The 18621-nt window shown below is 41.2% G+C and overlaps 1 protein-coding gene across 1 annotated transcript in view; it reads right to left on the reverse strand.

Annotated features, from left to right (window-relative positions):
* The window catches only part of LOC119863007 (BTB/POZ domain-containing protein KCTD5), a 59922-nt gene that overhangs the window by 26276 nt on the left and 15025 nt on the right, over positions 1-18621 (reverse strand). The window contains exons 2-4 of the mRNA XM_038420670.2: positions 16029-16137; positions 14063-14154; positions 10952-11047 (exon numbers count right to left, since the gene is read on the reverse strand). Of these exons, the coding sequence (XP_038276598.1) occupies positions 10952-11047; positions 14063-14154; positions 16029-16137 (297 nt within the window). The remainder of the gene's footprint in view (positions 1-10951; positions 11048-14062; positions 14155-16028; positions 16138-18621) is intronic.

Consider the following 18621-nt stretch of genomic DNA (forward strand, 5'->3'; position numbering starts at 1 on the left):
GGCCACTCGATCACAGACCTAAGAGTGGCTATACTTCAACAAAAAAGCTTCAAAAACAGACTCCAACGAGAGACTGCTGAATTGGAATTAATTTGCAAACTGGATACAATTAACTTAGGCTTGAATAGAGACTGGGAATGGATGAGTCATTACACAAAGTAAAACTATTTCCCCATGGTATTTCTCCCTCCCACCCCACCCCCCACTGTTCCTCTGATATTCTTGTTAACTGCTGGAATTAGCCTACCTTGCTTGTCACCATGAAAGGTTTTCCTCCTTTCCCCCCCCTGCTGCTGGTGATGGCTTATCTTAAGTGATCACTCTCCTTACAGTGTGTATGATAAACCCATTGTTTCATGTTCTCTCTGTGTGTGTGTATATAAATCTCTCCTCTGTTTTTTCCACCAAATGCATCCGATGAAGTGAGCTGTAGCTCACGAAAGCTTATGCTCTAATAAATTTGTTAGTCTCTAAGGTGCCACAAGTACTCCTTTTCTTTTTGAGAAAGAGTAAATAACACTTCTTTACTTTCTCCACACCAGACATGATTTCATAGACCTCTATCATATCACCCCTTCATTGTCTCTTTTTTAGCATGAAAAGTCCAAGTCTTACTGATCTCTCCTCATACGGAAGCCGTTCCATACCCCTTATAATTTTTGTTGCCCTTTTCTGAATCTTTTCCAATTCCAATACATCTTTTTTGAGATGGGACAACCAGATCCACGCACAGTATTCAAGATGTGGACGTACCACGGATTTATACAGAGGCAATATGATATTTTCTGTCTTATTATCTACTCCTTTCTTAATGAGTCCCAACATTCAGTTAGTTTTTTTTTTTTTTTTTTTGACTGCCATTGCACATTGAGTGGACGTTTTCAGAGAACTATCGATAATGACTTCAAATTTTGCCTCCTCACTGTTTACGCCTTTTTCCAGATAATTTATGAATACGTTGACCAGCACTGGTCCCAGTACAGACCTCTGGGAAAGACCACTATTCTCTCCATTCTGAAAACTGACCATTTATTCCTACCTTTTGTTTCTTATCTTTTAACCAGCTACTGATTCATGAAGTGGACCTTCCCTCTTATCCCATGACAACTTACTTTGCTTAAGAGCCTGTGGTAAGGGACCTTGTCAAAGGCTTTGTGAAAATCTAAGTACACTATATCCATTGGCTCCCCCTTGTCCACATGCTGGTTGATGCTATCAAGGAATTCTAGTAGATTGGTGAGGCGTGATTTCCCTTTATAAAAATCATGTTGACACTTCCACAACAAAGCATGTTCATCTGTATGTCTGACCATTCTGTTCTTTACTATAGTTTCAACCAGTTTGCCTGGTACTGAAGTTAGGCTTAATGGCCTGTAATTGCCAGGATCACCTCTACAGTCTTTTTTAAAAATTGGTGTCACATTAGCTATCCTCCAGTCATCAGGTACAGAAGCTGATTTAAATGAAAGCTTACATACCACAATTGGTAGTTCTGCAATTTCACACGAGTTCCTTCAGAACTCTTGGGTGAATACCATCCGATTCTGGTGACTTATTACAATTTAATTTATCAATTTATTCCAAAACCTCCTCTAACACCACCTCAATCTGGGACAGTTCCTCAGATCTGTCGGCTAAAAAGAATGGCTTAGGTTTGGGAATCTCCTTCACATCTTTAGCCATGAAGGAATTAATGCAAAGAATTAATTTAGTTTCTCCATAATGGCCTTATCCTTGAATGCTCCTTTAGCATCTCGTTCGTCTAGCGGCCCCATTGGTTGCTTAGCAGGCTTCCTGCTTCTGATGTGCTTAATTTTTTTGCTGTTACTTTTTGAGTCTTTGGCTAACTGTTCTTCAAATTTTTTTTTGGCCTTCCTAATTATATTTTTACACTTCACTTGCCAGAGTTTATGCTTCCGTTTTCCTCAATAGGATTTAACTTTCACTTTGTAAGGATGCCTTTTTGCCTCTAGCTGCTTCTTACTTTGCTGTTCAGCCACAGTGGCACTTTTTTGGTCCTCTTACTATGTTTTTTAATTTGGGGTATACGTTTAAATTGAGCCTCTATTATGGTGTCTTTAAAAAGTTTCCATGCAGCTTGCAGAGATTTCACTTTTGGCACTGTACCTTTTTATTTCTGTTTAACTAACTCCCTCATTTTTGAGTAGATCCCCTTTATGAAATTAACTACTACCATGCAGGAACTAATTTCCTGGCAGGAACTATGGAAAGCCTTTGGGAAGCTCATGGGATGAACCACGTAGTTGCCACCCCTTACCATCATCAAACAAATGGCCCAGTGGAGAAATGTAATGGAACTTTGGGGGCCATGATATGTAAATTCGTAAATGAGCACTCCAATGATTGGGACCTAGTATTGCAGCAGTTGATCTTTGCCTACAGAGCTGTACCACATCCCAGTTTAGGGTTTTCACCATTTGAACTTGTATATGGCCGTGAGGTTAAGGGGCCATTACAGTTGGTGAAGCAGCAATGGGAGGGGTTTATACCTTCTCCAGGAACTAACATTCTGGACTTTGTAACCAACCTACAAAAAAAAAACACCCTCCGAACCTCTTTAGCCCTTGCTAAAGAAAACCTAAAGGATGCTAAAAAAGACCAAAAAGCCTGGTATGATAAACATGCCAGAGAGCATTCCTTCAAAGTAGGGGACCAGGTCATGATCTTAAAGGCGCTCCAGGCTCATAAAATGGAAGCATCATGGGAAGGGCCATTCACGGTCCAAGAGCGCCTGGGAGCTGTTAATTATCTCATAGCATTCCCCACCTCCAACCAAAAGCCTAAGGTGTACCATATTAATTCTCTAAAGCCCTTTTATTCCAGATAATTAAAGGTTTGTCTATTTACAGCCCAAGGAGGAGATGACGCCAAGTGGCCTGAAGGTGTCTACTATGAAGGGAAAAGTGCTGGTGGTGTGGAAGAGGTGAACCTCTCCATGACCTTTGGGCGTATGCAGTGACAGCAGATCAAGGAGCTATGCAAGGGCATCTCCAGTGGTTCTAGTTCCCAAACCAGATGGGGAGATCTGATGGGGAGATGCGTGGACTACCATAAACTAAATGCTGTAACTCGCCCAGACAATTATCCAATGCCACGCACAGATGAACTATTGGAGAAACTGGGACGGGTCCAGTTCATCTCTACCTTTGACTTAACCAATGGGTACTGGCAAGTACCGCTAGATGAATCCACCAAGGAAAGGTCAGCCTTCATCACACGTCAGGCTGTATGAATTTAATGTGCTCCCTTTCGGGCTGTGGAATGCACCCGCCACCTTCCAAAAACTTGTAGGTGCTCACCTAGCGGGATTGGGAGAATATGCAGTCGCCTACCTTGACAACGTGGCCATATTTTTGGATTCCTGGGCAGAACACCTGGAACATCTACAAAAAGTCTTGGAGCGCATAAGGGAGGCAGGACTAACTGTTAAGGCTAAGACGTATCAAATAGGCCTAAACAGAGTGACTTACCTTGGACACCAGGTGGCTCAAGGAACTATCAACCCTCTACAGGCCAAAGTGGATACTATCCAAAAGTGGCCTGTCCCAAAGTCAAAGAAACAGGTCCAATCCTTCTGAGGCTTGGCCGGATATTACAGGCGATTTGTATTGCAATACAGCCAAATCGCCGCCCCACTGACAGACCTAACCAAAAAACAAACAGCCAAATGCCGTTCAGTGGACTGAAGAGTGTCAGAAGGCCTTTAACCAGCTTAAAGCGACACTTATGTCTGACCCTGTGGTAAGGGCCCCAGACTTTGACAAACCATTCCTAGTAACCACAGATGTGTCGAGTGTGGTGTGGGAGCAGCCTTAATGCAGGAAGGATCAAATGAAGAATTCCATCCTGTTGTGTTTCTCAGCAAGAAGCTGTCTGAGAGGGAAAGCCACTGGTCAATCAGCGAAAAGGAATGTTACACCATTGTCTACACTCTGGAAAAGCTACGCCCATATATTTGGGGACAGCGTTTCCACCTGCAAACCAACCATGCTGCACTACAGTGGCTTCATACTGCCAAGAGAAATAACAAAAAACTTATTCGGTGGAGTTTAGGTCTCCAAGATTTTGATTTCGACATCCAACACATCTCAGGAGCTTCTAACAAAGTGGCTGATGTACTCTCCCATGAAAGTTTCCCAGAATCAACTGGTTAAAATAGTCCTTGAGATGTGGAAAATATTGTTAGTCTTTATAGAGTTAGTAGTATATTTAGAGGTGCATGTGTCTTATTAACTCTATTTTCTCCTAGAGCTCCAGGAAGAAATCACAGCCAATGTTTCACCCTATCTGTGATTTGGGGGTGTGTGTCATAAATATAAAGGGAAGAGTAATCACTTTCTGTATATAGTGCTATAAAATGCCTCCTGGCCAGAGGCAAAACCCTTTCACCTGTAAAGGGTTAAGAAGCTAAGATAATCTCACTGGCACCTGACCCAAAATGACCAATGAGGGGACAAGATACTTTCAAATCTGGAGGGGGGAAACAAAGGGTTTGTCTGTCTGTGTGATGCTTTTGCATATCAAGAATGCAGTCTTACAACTCCTGTTACGTTAGTAAGTATTCTAGCTAGAAATGCGTTAGATTTCCTTTTGTTTAATGGCTGGTAAAATAAGCTGTGCTGGATGGAATGTATATTCCTGTGTCTTTTTGTAACTTAAGGTTTTGCCTAGAGGGATTCTCTATGTTTTGAATCTGATTACCCTGTAAGATATTTACCATCCTGATTTTACAGGAGGTGATTCTTTTATCTTTTCTTTAATTAAAATTCTTCTTTTAAGAACCTGATTGATTTTTCATTGTTCTTAAGATCCAAGGGTTTGGGTCTGTGTTCACCTATGCAAATTGGTGAGGATTCTTACCAAGCCTTCCCCAGGAAAGGGAGTGTAGGGCTTGGGGGGATTTTGGGGGGAAACGACATTTCCAAGTGGGCTCTTTTCCTGTTCTTTGTTTAAAACGCTTGGTGGAGGCAGCATACGGTTCAAGGATAAGGCAAAGTTTGTACCTTGGGGAAGTTTTTAACCTAAGCTGGTAAGAATAAGCAAGGGTGCACTTGTGCAGATCTCTTGCCTGAGAGACACCCTGGAGTGGAAAAATACAGGTCAAGATTGAGGTGCATCAACAGTAATATGTGGAGAGCCCAAAACAGTGGGAACCAGGTACAAGGTCAGAATTGAAATGTGATGGCAGAACATATCAAGCCGGAGCAGAAAAGTAATATTACAACACTGTTGAAACTACTACTAGAATGCTGTGCCCAGTTCTGGTATCTACACTTAAAAAGGATGCTGAAAAATTGGAGGAGAACAGAAAAAAAGCTATAAGAACTATTTAAAGTCTGGAAAAAATTTGTTCCAATGACAAAGGAGTTCAATCTATTTAGCTTTTAAAAAGAGATGACTTGATTAGGCTTCATTAAGCACCTGCTTGGAGAGAAGAGATCTAATAGGAGCAGACAAACACAAGATCCCCAATGGCTAGAAACTGATGTTAGTGAAGGTCAAAATGGAAATATTTTGCAAATGTTTAAAACAGATGATTATTATTTACATTGCTGTAGTGTGCAGGAGCCCCAGTCACAGAGCAGGGCTTCAGTGGCCTGGGCACTTTAGAAACAAATCACAGACAGTCCATGCCTCAAGGGGCTTAGCATCGAAGTATACAACAAAGGTCAGCAAACAGATAGAAGATACAGATGGGGGGAAGAACAAGCTAACAATGAAACAAAACTGTTCAGCATGGAAAGCAGTAGTCATAGCACACCAGATGCTTAATCATTGTCAATTTTCTTTTAGGCATCACGGTAGAGGACAGTTAAGAAGAGAATTTAAGGATAACAATGAGATAGCTTTGAGAATGTTTATGGGAAGCTTTCCCCATTCCTGAAGGAGGCAAGGAGAAAGTACAAAGGTGCTCATCTGAAAATGTTAACAAATCTCTGATGAAGTCCAGTACTGTTGACAGAGGAAAGGTGGAGATAGATATAACACATAAGAGACGATAGGCAGGACGATAGGCAGGACCTTAAAAACAAAGATAAATAGTTTGTTTTTGATTAACCACTGGTCGGGATGTGGGAAATTTCTCATCACAGTGTCTTTAAATCAAGGTTGGATGTGCCTCAAAGATAAGCTGTAGCTCAACAGCAGGTTGTTGGACTTGATACAGGTTGTGTACTTGGATAAAGAACCAAACCGTTCTCAACTGCTTACTTGTGAGGAAATATTGTAAAATGAAGCTACATTCTGGGGGGATGTGTTTTGCATAGAAAAAACAGAGGGAATTTAGAACAGTGAAATTATTGATTATTATTCTGTATTATCTCCATCTAATACATCGGAGGGCAGCAGGGGGGGAGATAGCTTAGTGGTTTGAGCATTGGCCTGCTAAACCCAGGATTGTGAGTTCAATCCTTGAGGGGGTCATTTAGGGATCTGGGCCAAAAATTGGGGATTGGTCCTGCTTTGAGCAGGGGGTTGGACTAGATGACCTCCTGAGGTCCCTTCCAACCCTGATATTCTATGATTCTATGTAGACTATATATACACATATACACACATATATAAAATCATCAACATAAAGAGATGTTTCCAGCTTCTCGCACTGAATGCTTATCTACTCACTTGAAAAACAAGCAATATTTTTTCTGGTTTGTACATCAACCACCAATATGAGGCTCTCGAGTCAAAACTCAACTCGCTATTTCGCGGGTGATAAATTCAAGTTGAAAGACTAAGAACAAATCAACAACATAAAAGTGTCCCTGCGAACACTGTAATGAAACTGTGTTCTGATATAGTTCATGGTGTTCAAAGATTACATGATTCTTTGACCTAAATATATAAAAATGCAATTACAGGAGAGGGGCTGTTAACTTGGAGGAAGAGAAGAAAATCAAAGTGATATCTGTCCCTAAAATGTTTGCCAAGAAAATTATCTGAATCAAAAGTCTGGACAGTTAAGCAGTATTTACAGCTTTTTACAAGATGAACATGTGTAATGAAGTGTCATGAGTATACAATAAAAGCTAGTCACGACAACTACACACACAGAACTACCAAGTGCTGCACACCCAGGAAGAAAGCAGAATGATCTGAAAGCAGCAGAAATGCAAGGTGGCCATGCATATTGATGTGAGGGTGAAAGGAATGGTATGACACACCTCACTGCAGCATTTCTGGAAGTCTCTCTCCTCCCCTTTCACTTCCCGTGACACTATCAGCAGAAACTCAGACTGTTGGGCCCGGCCATAGCCATACGGGGAACCTATACTGACAAGCTGCAACAATCAATCAGAGCAAAAAACAAAACAAAACCTTTGTAATGCTGGAGCATAACACTATCATCTGAACTGTATAAACAACAGATTGGCTCTTGTGTATTCACTTGCTACTCAAACACAGTGTAATTATTTTTAGTGTGTAAAAATGAAAGCTACAGTTTTTTTTAGTCCCCAGAAAACAATCCTATGTAATATATTTAAAATTCTTGCAGATGGTTACAAAGCCAGTTATGATTTGAAGGCAAATGCCAATTTCTTATCAAAGTCTGATTGCAATAAGTCAGTAAATACTTACTGGATGTGGCGATGGAAAAGTTATGGGAGAAATTCTTCTTATTACAAGGAAACAGCATTGGTAACCCAATATATATTCCCGAGGAAATATATAAAACAAGTTAAAAGGAAAGAGAGTACATATATAAGAATATGAGTCAATTTTTAAAAGGTTAATTTTACAAAGCATCAAGAAGGAACTCTCTTACACAGTGGGGCCAAGCTTGCTTCCATTAAGTCACTCAAAATACTAGGCCCATAAATAGCAAGAATTTAATAATGCTAAAGTTCAGGATGTTTTCAGTTAAATTTTGTAGTTTCTCTTTGGATGAATTGTCTTCATAATGTTCTAATTATGTTCAACACCTAATCCATGTGAAAGCATATGCATGCCAGTGCACCTGACAAGGATTATGGCTTTAGATTAAATTTGAAGAGCTAGATATACAAGCTACTGTGGGACAAGCAGCTGACTATTCAGATTACATACTCATTTAAGATAATACCAATGAGAGGTGCTGGTCCAAAGCAACGATAAAGGATGTAATTTACTTTACAGTTCATATTACGTTAATAATTTTGAGGTCAACAGTTAAGTACTGACTTTGTATAGTCAATCTACTTAACAAGGCATTGTTGGACCAGATTTCAGACTATATTCATTGCTAATTTGTATGATGGACACAGTTTAAACAGAAAGAGTATGGACAATGCAAAATTATTTATATAGTTTCTCATTTTGCACTGGATGATAAATATTTGGTTTCTGTGTTCTTCCAGAGGTGGTAATTAAATCACTCTCTCCAAATCGTTCTCTCCACTTGTATGTTTAAAGAAACAGGAAGATAATTCAGCAGTACAAAACCACATTATTTCTGTGCTAAAGAAAGGGTTGGAAGTTAATTAATATGTGCATTTTGCTTTTAAAGAAACCGATCCTTCAGTAGTACAAGTCACAAGAAAAACTCAACATTCAGAGAGATTTTTAAAACCCAACAGACTGGGACAAATTCACAGCTTGTCTAATGGATAAAAGTTTCAGCATGGAGAATGAATCTCCATCAAAGGACAGGTCACAAAGAAATGCACCAACAGACATTTCCAAGTACTTTACTGGAAAACAATTCCTAGAGGTAGTTTGTGGAATGTGAACTAATGTAGAAATGTGGTTTGCCAACATTGCTTTCGCTCAATAGTTGTTGAGCTTCTTTAGATCCAACAGACCCTGCAACTTGTCCAGAAGTCTGATCATTCTCTCTCCCCCTTTGATTATCACCATTAGGATGGTATTTTAAGATACCTTTTCAAGCATGTTAAGTGAAGAGGAAACATCTTTGACCTATTGATCAAGTATAGCCCTTTAAACCATGTTAAGACAGGTGCAAGGCTAGCTGGGATCTCAACCCACAGGAAGAGTATGGCCCTGGAGAAGTAGATAACTAACTGTGCATGGTTCTTACTGTACACCACAGGGCATACTCCATATTGGGCTGGGTACCATCTCAGAGGAGAGAGAGATTGCACTGAAGGGTCAAAGGGATTTCTCAGAAAAAGATCACACTGTTACCACTGTTAAAAAGTTCAAAGGGAGACTCAGAATGTTAGAATCACACTGCAGCTGGAGGGTGTCTGCTAACAGAAAATCTGCAATGCAAACAACAAAGAATCCTGCCAGGGGCCAACTACGTGCTGGTGGGAAATTGGATGACAGATTGCACAGCTGTTGTGTCAATCAACCTTAAACCATATATCCAAAACAGAGCATTGTGGAGAAGAGAAAAAATGAATTAAAAAAGCAAAAAATTTAAAACCAATGGCATTTTCCAAAGAATGCCTAATTCAGAAGGCAATATTAACTCTTTGACAACATAACTGCAAAGTTCACCAGTGTTCAAGCATGCTAGTCCTAAAGAATGGGCAGGTAAAGTGGAAGCTCTAATATCCTCATCTCCTTCAAACAGGAAAGACTCTTTCTGCAAGAAACCAGAAACCAACTTCCTACAAAGAAGAACATCCAGGGAACTTATTCAATTGTCACATGGATCAAGTGAAATCTAGCAGGTATTCTCAGGTATCTGCCCAAAACAGATATCAATATCTGGGCTGCAGAGAGGATCTTTATCACTTGAACTGGAGAACTGAACCATGAAAAGTCATCTATGCACCTAGATTTCTTTCACCATGGCCACCAAACTGGGTGATCTGAACACCTTGCAAATTTCTAAGAGTGAACACAAAATGTCCCCTCTCATCTTCCTACTGTTTTTAGGGCTCATTTTGTTTTTTAAATATGACTGTTATTGAGGGAAGGCTGAGTTAAAATAGGTTTTACATTTACTTAAATGGCACTAAGCTTTGTAGTCATCTGGAGCTCTTCCAGAAGTGAATTCCCAGAACTGTAGACCAGTCACCAAGAAAGCTGTTTCCTAAGCACACAAGTCTCACTCTGGGGTTGAGTTACATTGCTCCGCTGCTGGTAGATGTAGTGACCAGTTATGGTCCTGCAGGTTGAGGCAGCTCCTCAGGTAATTTCTTAATTGCCAAGTTTCCTCAGAGAAAGGTCACTGCAACCTTTAAAATGTGTTATTGAATCTAAAGTGCACTACAGAAAGTTATCTGTAGGCTGTGCAAATTAAGCTTATTTGTCCTAAGCAGAACAAAAACTGAAAACATTCATGGAGTTCACCTGCATTCCTTTGCACAACTGTTTTGATTTATTAGGTGCGAACAGTGTGCTTAGTACAAACATAGAAGCAGTTCAGATTTCAAAACAAGGAACAGACTCGTATCTTATCTGGCATTTTGATGTCCAGAACTGTTCCTACAATGTACAGTACTAATAATTTTTAGCAGATTAACTAGGTAGATTGTTTTAATACTTATGAAAAGTGCATTATTAGAGCTCTGGTTTCCAAAGATGCCATTTTATCCATAGAAGTTAACACTGCCAAGGCAGCTGCATTAAAAGGTTCCCCCATATTGTTCCCTCAAGTGTGTCTCAGCCCTGTTCTGGAAGGGCCATCTATAGGGCACAAGAAACATCTAATCCCTTTCACCAGAAGCCTTCGTACCATGCTCATCACAGTATAAACTCATAAGAGCTGTGTGATGAAGATATCTACATATACAAGAATTGGATTGAGATGACTGTAGAACAAGAACATTAATTTTTAGTTACAAATTGGCTCGCAGATGTCAATATCAATTCCATTCCCAATCCCTTGAGCCATTCACTTCTCAATAATCATTAAATTTATTTAAGGCATGTATACAGAAAATAGTTTCTAATACATAAAACTTTAAAATTTCTCATCATGAACGTGACTCAGCAGTTTATATCAAGACAAATCAATGAAGTCTTCTGTTTATCTTGTTACCTGTTCAAATTTCCAGCCATCGGACATAGTGGAGACCATTTGAGTGAGCTCCTCCTCTTGACACTGCAGCACCCTGTACACGTGCTTGACTGGCACCTTAAGGAAGAAACATCAGACACTCAATACAGCATGGAGTATTCAACAGTGTGTACTATTGCTGGGATTTCCTCATTCCTTTAAAAAGATACTAAGCAACAAAGACATTCTGAACATCAGAGGATCAGTGGGGGCTCTAGCTAAGTCACTGGGTTTGGTACTTTTGGCATCTAATGAAGTGATTGCAATGCTCTTCCTCTCAGTTCTTAACTGGGACCAGAGTCTCCAGCCAACAGCATTCCAGTTACATGGCCCAACATAATGTACATACAGGAACACTTTTTGGAAGGGATGCATTTTCTTGTTTTTCTTTTGTTTGTTCAGATTCTGTCCATTCATTACCTTTTCAGAATAATCTTATTAAGACTTGAAACATTTCACAAACATTTCAGGCATTAAAACTCCTGACACTACACAAATCAGTGGGTATCCTAGAGAACGATACTCCTTTGAAAGTAACTACTCCTGGGGGAATACTGTGTTACTGTGCAATGCGGAATTTTGCAGAAATTAATCTTGTGTGTACAGAATTTCCTCCCTCACCCCAGAAATGGGCTGCAGAGATGTTGCTGGACCCGGCAGAGCCCAGCTCACAAGTAGAAGACAAGGCTGGGGAGAAGAGGGAGGGAACTGGTGAGTTCCCAGCACACCCTGAAGGAAGGAGGTGGAGGTGCAAGTCCAGGACCCAGCATCAGGGTGTTTCTCCCTTTGGATCCCTGGGCTCTGGAGGGCAGAGAGTGTGAGCGCCTGAGCCGGAGGGAGCCCTGCAGCTGGCCTCTGGGGGGTAAAGGGTGAGAGTGTCTAGGCCGGGGGCTGGGAGGAGGGGGACTGACAGGGCAAGGGGAGGGTGGGGGAGGAGAAGGGATGTGAGTGCCTGAGCTGGGGGGGGCGGGGGCCGGGCTCTGGAGGGGAGGTAGTGAGTGCCTGGGCTGGGTGGGGCCAATGGCTAGGCTCTGAGTGGGAGAGGGTGTGAGTGTCTGGCCCCCAGGCTGGGCTCTGGAGGGTGAGGGGGCAGAGAAACAGGAACTGGGTTGTCATAGGGGTTTCTTTAACTCTGTACTCCTGGGGGAATTTTTGTGTGCATTTGTATTGTTACAGCTATATTTGCTGACAGATATTTTGAAATCAATTACCAAAATAATTGAAACTGGTGTGATTATGTAGTGTTATTTTGACAGATAAAATTTGCAGAATTTTAAAATATTGTGCGCAGACTTTTTAATGTTTTGGCACAGAACTCCCCCAGGAGTATTACATAGCCCTCTGGAAATCTGGCTGTAATCCTAGGAAAGTCCTAATACTAGGCTGGGAGAAGCTGGCTTTTCCACATTGCTCCAAACAGTACATACATACTGTCTGTACAGGATCATATCTCATCCTTTTTCCAAGGTTTAGCTTTTAAATACATAAATAAAATATAATAGAGGCCAAGGTTTCTCCCCAGGCCTATCTGCACCTAGGCTTTCACTCTAAGGAATGTTCAAACCAGATCCTAGCCCCTCTCTGCCCAGAGAGCCCTTCTTACCGCCTTTACATCCAGGGCAGGCCTTATCTACTGCAACAATTCAGTAGGAGTCTATCAGGATTTCCCTGAAGGGTTCCAGCTAAGAGTGCATCAACAGAAGAACCCTGACGCTCTTTGACTAGCTGCAAGGAAACCCAGCTATCAGAGCATATCCCAATATCAGCTCCAGGGATATATCACACTAACAACAAATCTTGAATATATTTTCCCCACTTAATAGAGTTTCTCTGTCACATTTACTGCATGTTCATTTTTATGAAGAAAGATTCACAGATTGATCTGAGAAAGACTAGAATCCTTTCCTGAATATTCATAGTGCTGCAGATGCGGAAGGTAACCCGACTACAGAAGTATATGACAGGAGCTAGAGGATGCAACGAATAGGCTGCAAGAAAGGATTAGAAGGGAAACTGTTCATACTCTAACAGGAGTGGCTTAAGGAAATAAACTGTTAGAGATGGAAAGTTTTGGTCTGTGACAGTGTATTTAGCATCACCCTTACAAAAAATAGGGACTGAACCAGTCACACAGGAACTTATCAATTATGTTTCAACCTTTAATCAGCTTCTGGCTCAATGACAGTCTAAGGATATGTCTATACTGCATATCTTACAGTGGTATAGCTGTGCTGCTCCAGCTGGGACAGTGCAAGGTCTTCTGTGTAGCTGCTCTCTGCTGGCAGGAGAGCGCTCTCCTGCTGGCAAAATAAAACCACCCCTAACAAGCGGCAGTAGCTTTGTTGGCGGGACAGCATCTCCCGCTAACAAAGCACTGCCCACACTGGCACTTTGTGTCAGTAAAATGTTTGTTGATCATGGGGTGTGTTTTTTCACACCCGGGGCTGACAAAAGTTTTACCAACAAAAGTGCAGTGTAGACGTGGCCTCACACTTTAAAATATACTTGCTTCTCTTGGGAAGCCACTAGGATATGGTTCAATCACAAAGGCTTATTCCTTTAATGGAAAGCAGATTATTTTAGATTAGATGAGAATGCTCTGGTTATTGTGCTTATCCAGTCCTACCAAGGATAAGAATTTAAACAGTAATTATCCCATAGGGAGAGGGTCTCCCATCACCTCATATGTAGAAGATTTAAATCCAAAAGCAGAGAGAATCTGCTGTCACAGCTCTCCGTATTTTCTACACTAACTATCCCCCCAGAATTTAAATACCATGACAAGCAGGTTTCTCACAAACCAATATCCAGTCATGTTTTCAGTTATTCAAAATCTGAAAGCATTCTAATGAACAAGAGTTTGGCAACATTTGGTCATGCCCTTTGGCATTATGCAGGTCACCAGGCACTGGAGGGCACTAGCGTTCAGTTTTCTGTCCTTAGTCAGCAGAGCTGAAGCCACAATCACAAATCTTGTTAGGGAAATGGTGAGTGAAAAAAGCACCTACTCAACATCAGCAGGGGGGTGACAAATGAGCACCAGTCTCACCTCTTATGTCAGAATTAGGAAGGTGCGTTAGGAAATGGCCTCACCTGTGAGATTTTGCTGTCTCTCTCTCTTATTTTGTCCTTTACCAATTTTATTAGTGATGTGATGTTGTAGAATTCAGCTTCTTCTAGTACACCTACGAGAAGAAACAATTATGTTTGAAAAGACAGTGTAAACAAAGAGTGCAGGCCAAGGACTCCTAGCCAGTTTCTGGGAGGATCTCTTTCACTACATGGGAAACAGTTTGCCTCATGACCAGCTGCTTGAACAAGATGAATGGGTCTGACTTCCTTCACTCACATGTAATTCATCGCTTAGTTTATTCTGAAGAACTGTCTAGAACCAAACCCAGAAAAACTTTACAAGGCCATTTCAGGAAACTTATTCTTGGCTTGAAGTACAAACAGAATTAATGAAGTGTTTTTAAAGGGACACACACACTTTTAGAAATGGCCCAATAAAAGAAAATTGATTTTCTAATAGAGTATCCCTTAAACACAGAAACATAATAAATGTCATTCCAGATCAGACCAGGGTTCATCTAAATCCAGTCTGTGAACAGTCCCAGTTGCTTCAGAGAAAGGTCCAAAACATTCTGCAGAAGGCAGCTATGGAATAACCAGGCCACAGGAAAAGCTTCTTCCTAACAGCCATTATTTAGAGATTGTCTTATGCCCCAGCGTTGCTTACAGAGGCCTTTTTTCTTGACTGCCAACACCACATTGCAGGCTCATGTACAGAGTGCTGTCCATTCTCACTTTCAGCATTCCCTGCTTTCTGCCTCATATTGAGCATGTGTGTTTCACAATATTTTCCCAATTTTAAATTTGGTTATTTCCTACTCATGTTTCTAACTTCTCTAGATCCCTTTTGTATCATCTCTCAGTCCTCCCATCTCTTCTCAATTTATTTTCAACAACATAAGATTCAATCAATGCACAAACAAATGGTTAATCTGGATGATACCAGAAAATTTACAGGGAAGCCTAGAATTGCTCCTACTGGTGAAGGACTTAATTTCTGGCAAGTGAAAATACTATTATCAGGTAATTAAAAGTAATGGGATGAAAAGTAGAATAGTCTTTCAAAGGAGGTGGTGGGAATCCCATTGCTTAGGATATTTAACATTAGACTGGGACAAATTCCTAGAAGGGAGACTGCAGAATTCTGCAGTGGCCCCCTCTCGGGGATAGACAGAAGATATACATTTTCTAACTTCTGTGATTATTTCTGACCAGTGCAAAACCGTACAGTTCTGGTGTGCAAGACTGGGGAGAATTGACTGGAGCCTCCATATTGATGGTACATTAGCGGCGGGGAGATCATTGATGTAACACAGTTGGGAGTGCCCCTGCCTGTGGATGTCTGTGTAATTGCAGTGCCAATCAGAGGTTTGTGGTTTGATACAGCATCGGTGTGAGAGGGATACCTCAAGCTGGGGGGACAGAGGGCTCAGCAGTGCCACAGTCCACGTTGCACCCAATCACATGGATATGAATTGGGGCCCATGAAGGAGTTGATTCAGAAAGAGTGTCCTCTAACTGGTATAGTCCGCATCTCAGAAGATCCCAGCCCTCACTTGTTTTTTCTTGCTTTACATCTTCAACACCTCATTTCACAGCTATCCTTAAGAATACTGGAAGGGTCTTTCTTTCAAGACCATCAGTACTGTAAGAAAGAGGTAGGGCTGTCAACGTTAAAAGATACAAAGCACCTAATTACCATGACTGAATGTGTGCCTCCTAACAGTATTTCCAGCTCATGGAGCAAGGTCAAGAATCAAACTCAGGTCTATGGACAGCACTAACCAGTCTTAAGCTACTCAGTTTTGTCTGAGGCAGGGTAGAATGCTGTAGAGATCTGTCTGCAGTGTAACTCAAAAATGAAAATGGAAATTGATTTAATAAGACCTTCTTTCTACAGGCAAGCCCACTTCTCTTTTGTGGTTTTCACAGCAATTACAATACTGTGAAAGAATAAAGTAAACAAGGGATTTGGTTTAAGTCCTACCTTCCTCTGCTAGGTCCTTGTTAATAACGAGTTTTCCATGTCTGAGATAGTTCAGCACTGGCCCAAAGTAGGTTGGGTCTCTGTCTATTAAATAGGCACCTGTTTCATCCTGTTAAAAAAAAACAAAAAAAACAGCAGCTGCCAAGAAATCTCAGTGGATTAAATGCCCAATCAACTGGTGTGCTCAGTTTTTTATACATCATATACATATACATACACATACACACACACACACAGAGTTAAAAATCTACAGTTAACCAGTTAAGTTACATTAGGGCACGGGTTCTCACAAGAAATGTTTTTGTGGCCTCAGAGTGTGGCCACCAACTAGTGCTGTTGGCTGCACTGACATTTTTTCCTAAAATACTCAATTACTTAAGGAAAAAAAATAAATTGCACATACACATCCATATTATTGTACTTTATTTATGTAGGGTTTTTTCACAGACTTAATAATAAAAATTATGTACAGTTTTCTCTGTTCCTTACTGGACTTAAACAGAATTGAAACAAATAATGTGTTTTGCATGTTCTTGTCCCTTTTTGTTGTTGTCTCTTTTGCTTTTTTTTTTTTTTTTTAAAAGACTTGCTAGTTAGTGTATTTCTGTGAAAGGTAATATTTGTATTTTGTTAATATTACTTTTCACAGCAGCAGACTTGCTAGCTAGCAGGGAGGCAGTAAAAAGTGATATTAACAAACATACAAATATCACTTTTCACAACAGACTTACTCAGCCCTTGCAAGCTGGGGGACAGATTAAGCCATGGATGGGGAGGTGGGTATGGAGGCAGCTGGGAGCCAGAGGTGATGGGGGGGTGGGGAGGGTGAGTCTGGAGACTGGAGCCCTGCAGCTGTGCAGCCAGGGACTGGGCCTGGAAGACACAGTGGAGCCAGGGGCACTGTGTGTGTGGGAATGGAGGGAGGTGAGCTTGGGGCCGGTAGTCACTGGGGCTGGATCATGTGGCCCCACGGCTAGAGTCTGGGGTTCAGGACTAGTGCAAGGGGTTGGGGGGAGGGGGATGACAGACTGGGGTAGGGGCAAAGTAGCTGACAACTTGAGCCAGGGGTTGAAAGGGAGGAGGATGAAGGGACAAAAGGGGACAAGGACAGATGCACCTGACTGAATGGGAGAGGCTTAGGGACAGCCAGGGACTGGATAGGGGAGGCTCCCCAATTCCCTAACACTTCCCCTGCGCCACCATCCCAAAAAACTCTTCCATACTTCTCCAACCCACCCCCAACAACCCTCCAGTTCACTCTCAGGCTCCTTCCCAGGAATTATTTCCCTGTGCCTTAGCTCCTCTGTTACCCCTGACTCTCCCACAAGCCTTTGCACTACTTCTGAGGGGGTGCCAGAAATACATTTTTGTTTTGTAATTTAAATAAATTATTACTCAGAGTCCTGTGTTAATATGCCTAGTAAGGACTCTATTTGTCAAGAAACATTTCCTGAATCTTTTTTGTCATCTGTATTGTCACAGACATTCTTGCTGACAATATTTTGTAATAAATTACCAAAATAATTGAAAATGGCATGATTATATTGTGTTATTTTGACAAATAAAAAATGCAGAATTTTAAAATATTGTGCACATAATTTTTAGGTGCAGAATTCCCCCAGAAGTATAGTGGGAATGAAAAACAAAAAGAAACAACCCCCCACTCGCAAGGCCTTCAACTGCATATATAATTTACAACACAGTAGTTTAATCTTTTGTTGTAGGTTGATATACCTAAAACCCCTCCTTCCAGCCTGTTTCGGGTACAAGGTGACATCATGGAGTGGAGTATGGTAGTGGACTGAGGAAAGTTGCTTGTGAACTACTTTCAGAGAGCAATCTGAAAGATGTGGCCTACGATCCATGTAGACACATGAGGATCAGGTATTAATGTTTGGATTGAATGTTTACAGTATGGTCTGTAGTGTTCCGTGGGATAGCGAACAAAGATTGAGAATTTCACTTGAAGAGACATTAGGAAACATTGACTATAACAGGGTTCAAAAAAGAACTAAATAAATTCATGGAGGATAGGTCCATCAATGGCTATTAGCCAGGATGGGCAGGGATGGTGTCCCTAGCCTCTGTTTGCCAGAAACTGGGAATGGGCAGCAGAGAATGGATCACTTGATGATTACCTGTTCTGTTCATTCCCTCTGGTGTACATGGCCACTGTTGGAAGACAGGATACTGGGCTAGATGGACCTTTGATCTGACTCAGTTTGGTCGTTCTTACTCCCAGTCAGAGGACTAAGGAGACCTGAATCAATACTTCCAGAATTTAAGTTTCCATTTTAAAAGATAGCATTCCAAATGTGAATCCATGTGATCAATGCAGTGTTGCTTTCCCAAGACAGCAGACAGCTCCAATGTTTTAAGCAGCATGGTAAAGTTTACAAAACTGGTCAGTTTCACTAATGCTATTCAGTACTTTGTAGGCTGCAAGAAATTCAAGAATCAAATGAATTTCATTCTTCTGCTCAGGAATGCTGTAAACTGCAGAACAGATAGGCACTGGAGCTATTTGTAGCGTAGGACCTTGCCAAAAAAAAAAGGGGGGGGGGGAAGAGAGGATGAAGGAGGGAATAGATTA

This window comes from Dermochelys coriacea, chromosome 10, assembly GCF_009764565.3.
Source record: "Dermochelys coriacea isolate rDerCor1 chromosome 10, rDerCor1.pri.v4, whole genome shotgun sequence".
NCBI lineage: Eukaryota > Metazoa > Chordata > Testudines > Dermochelyidae > Dermochelys > Dermochelys coriacea.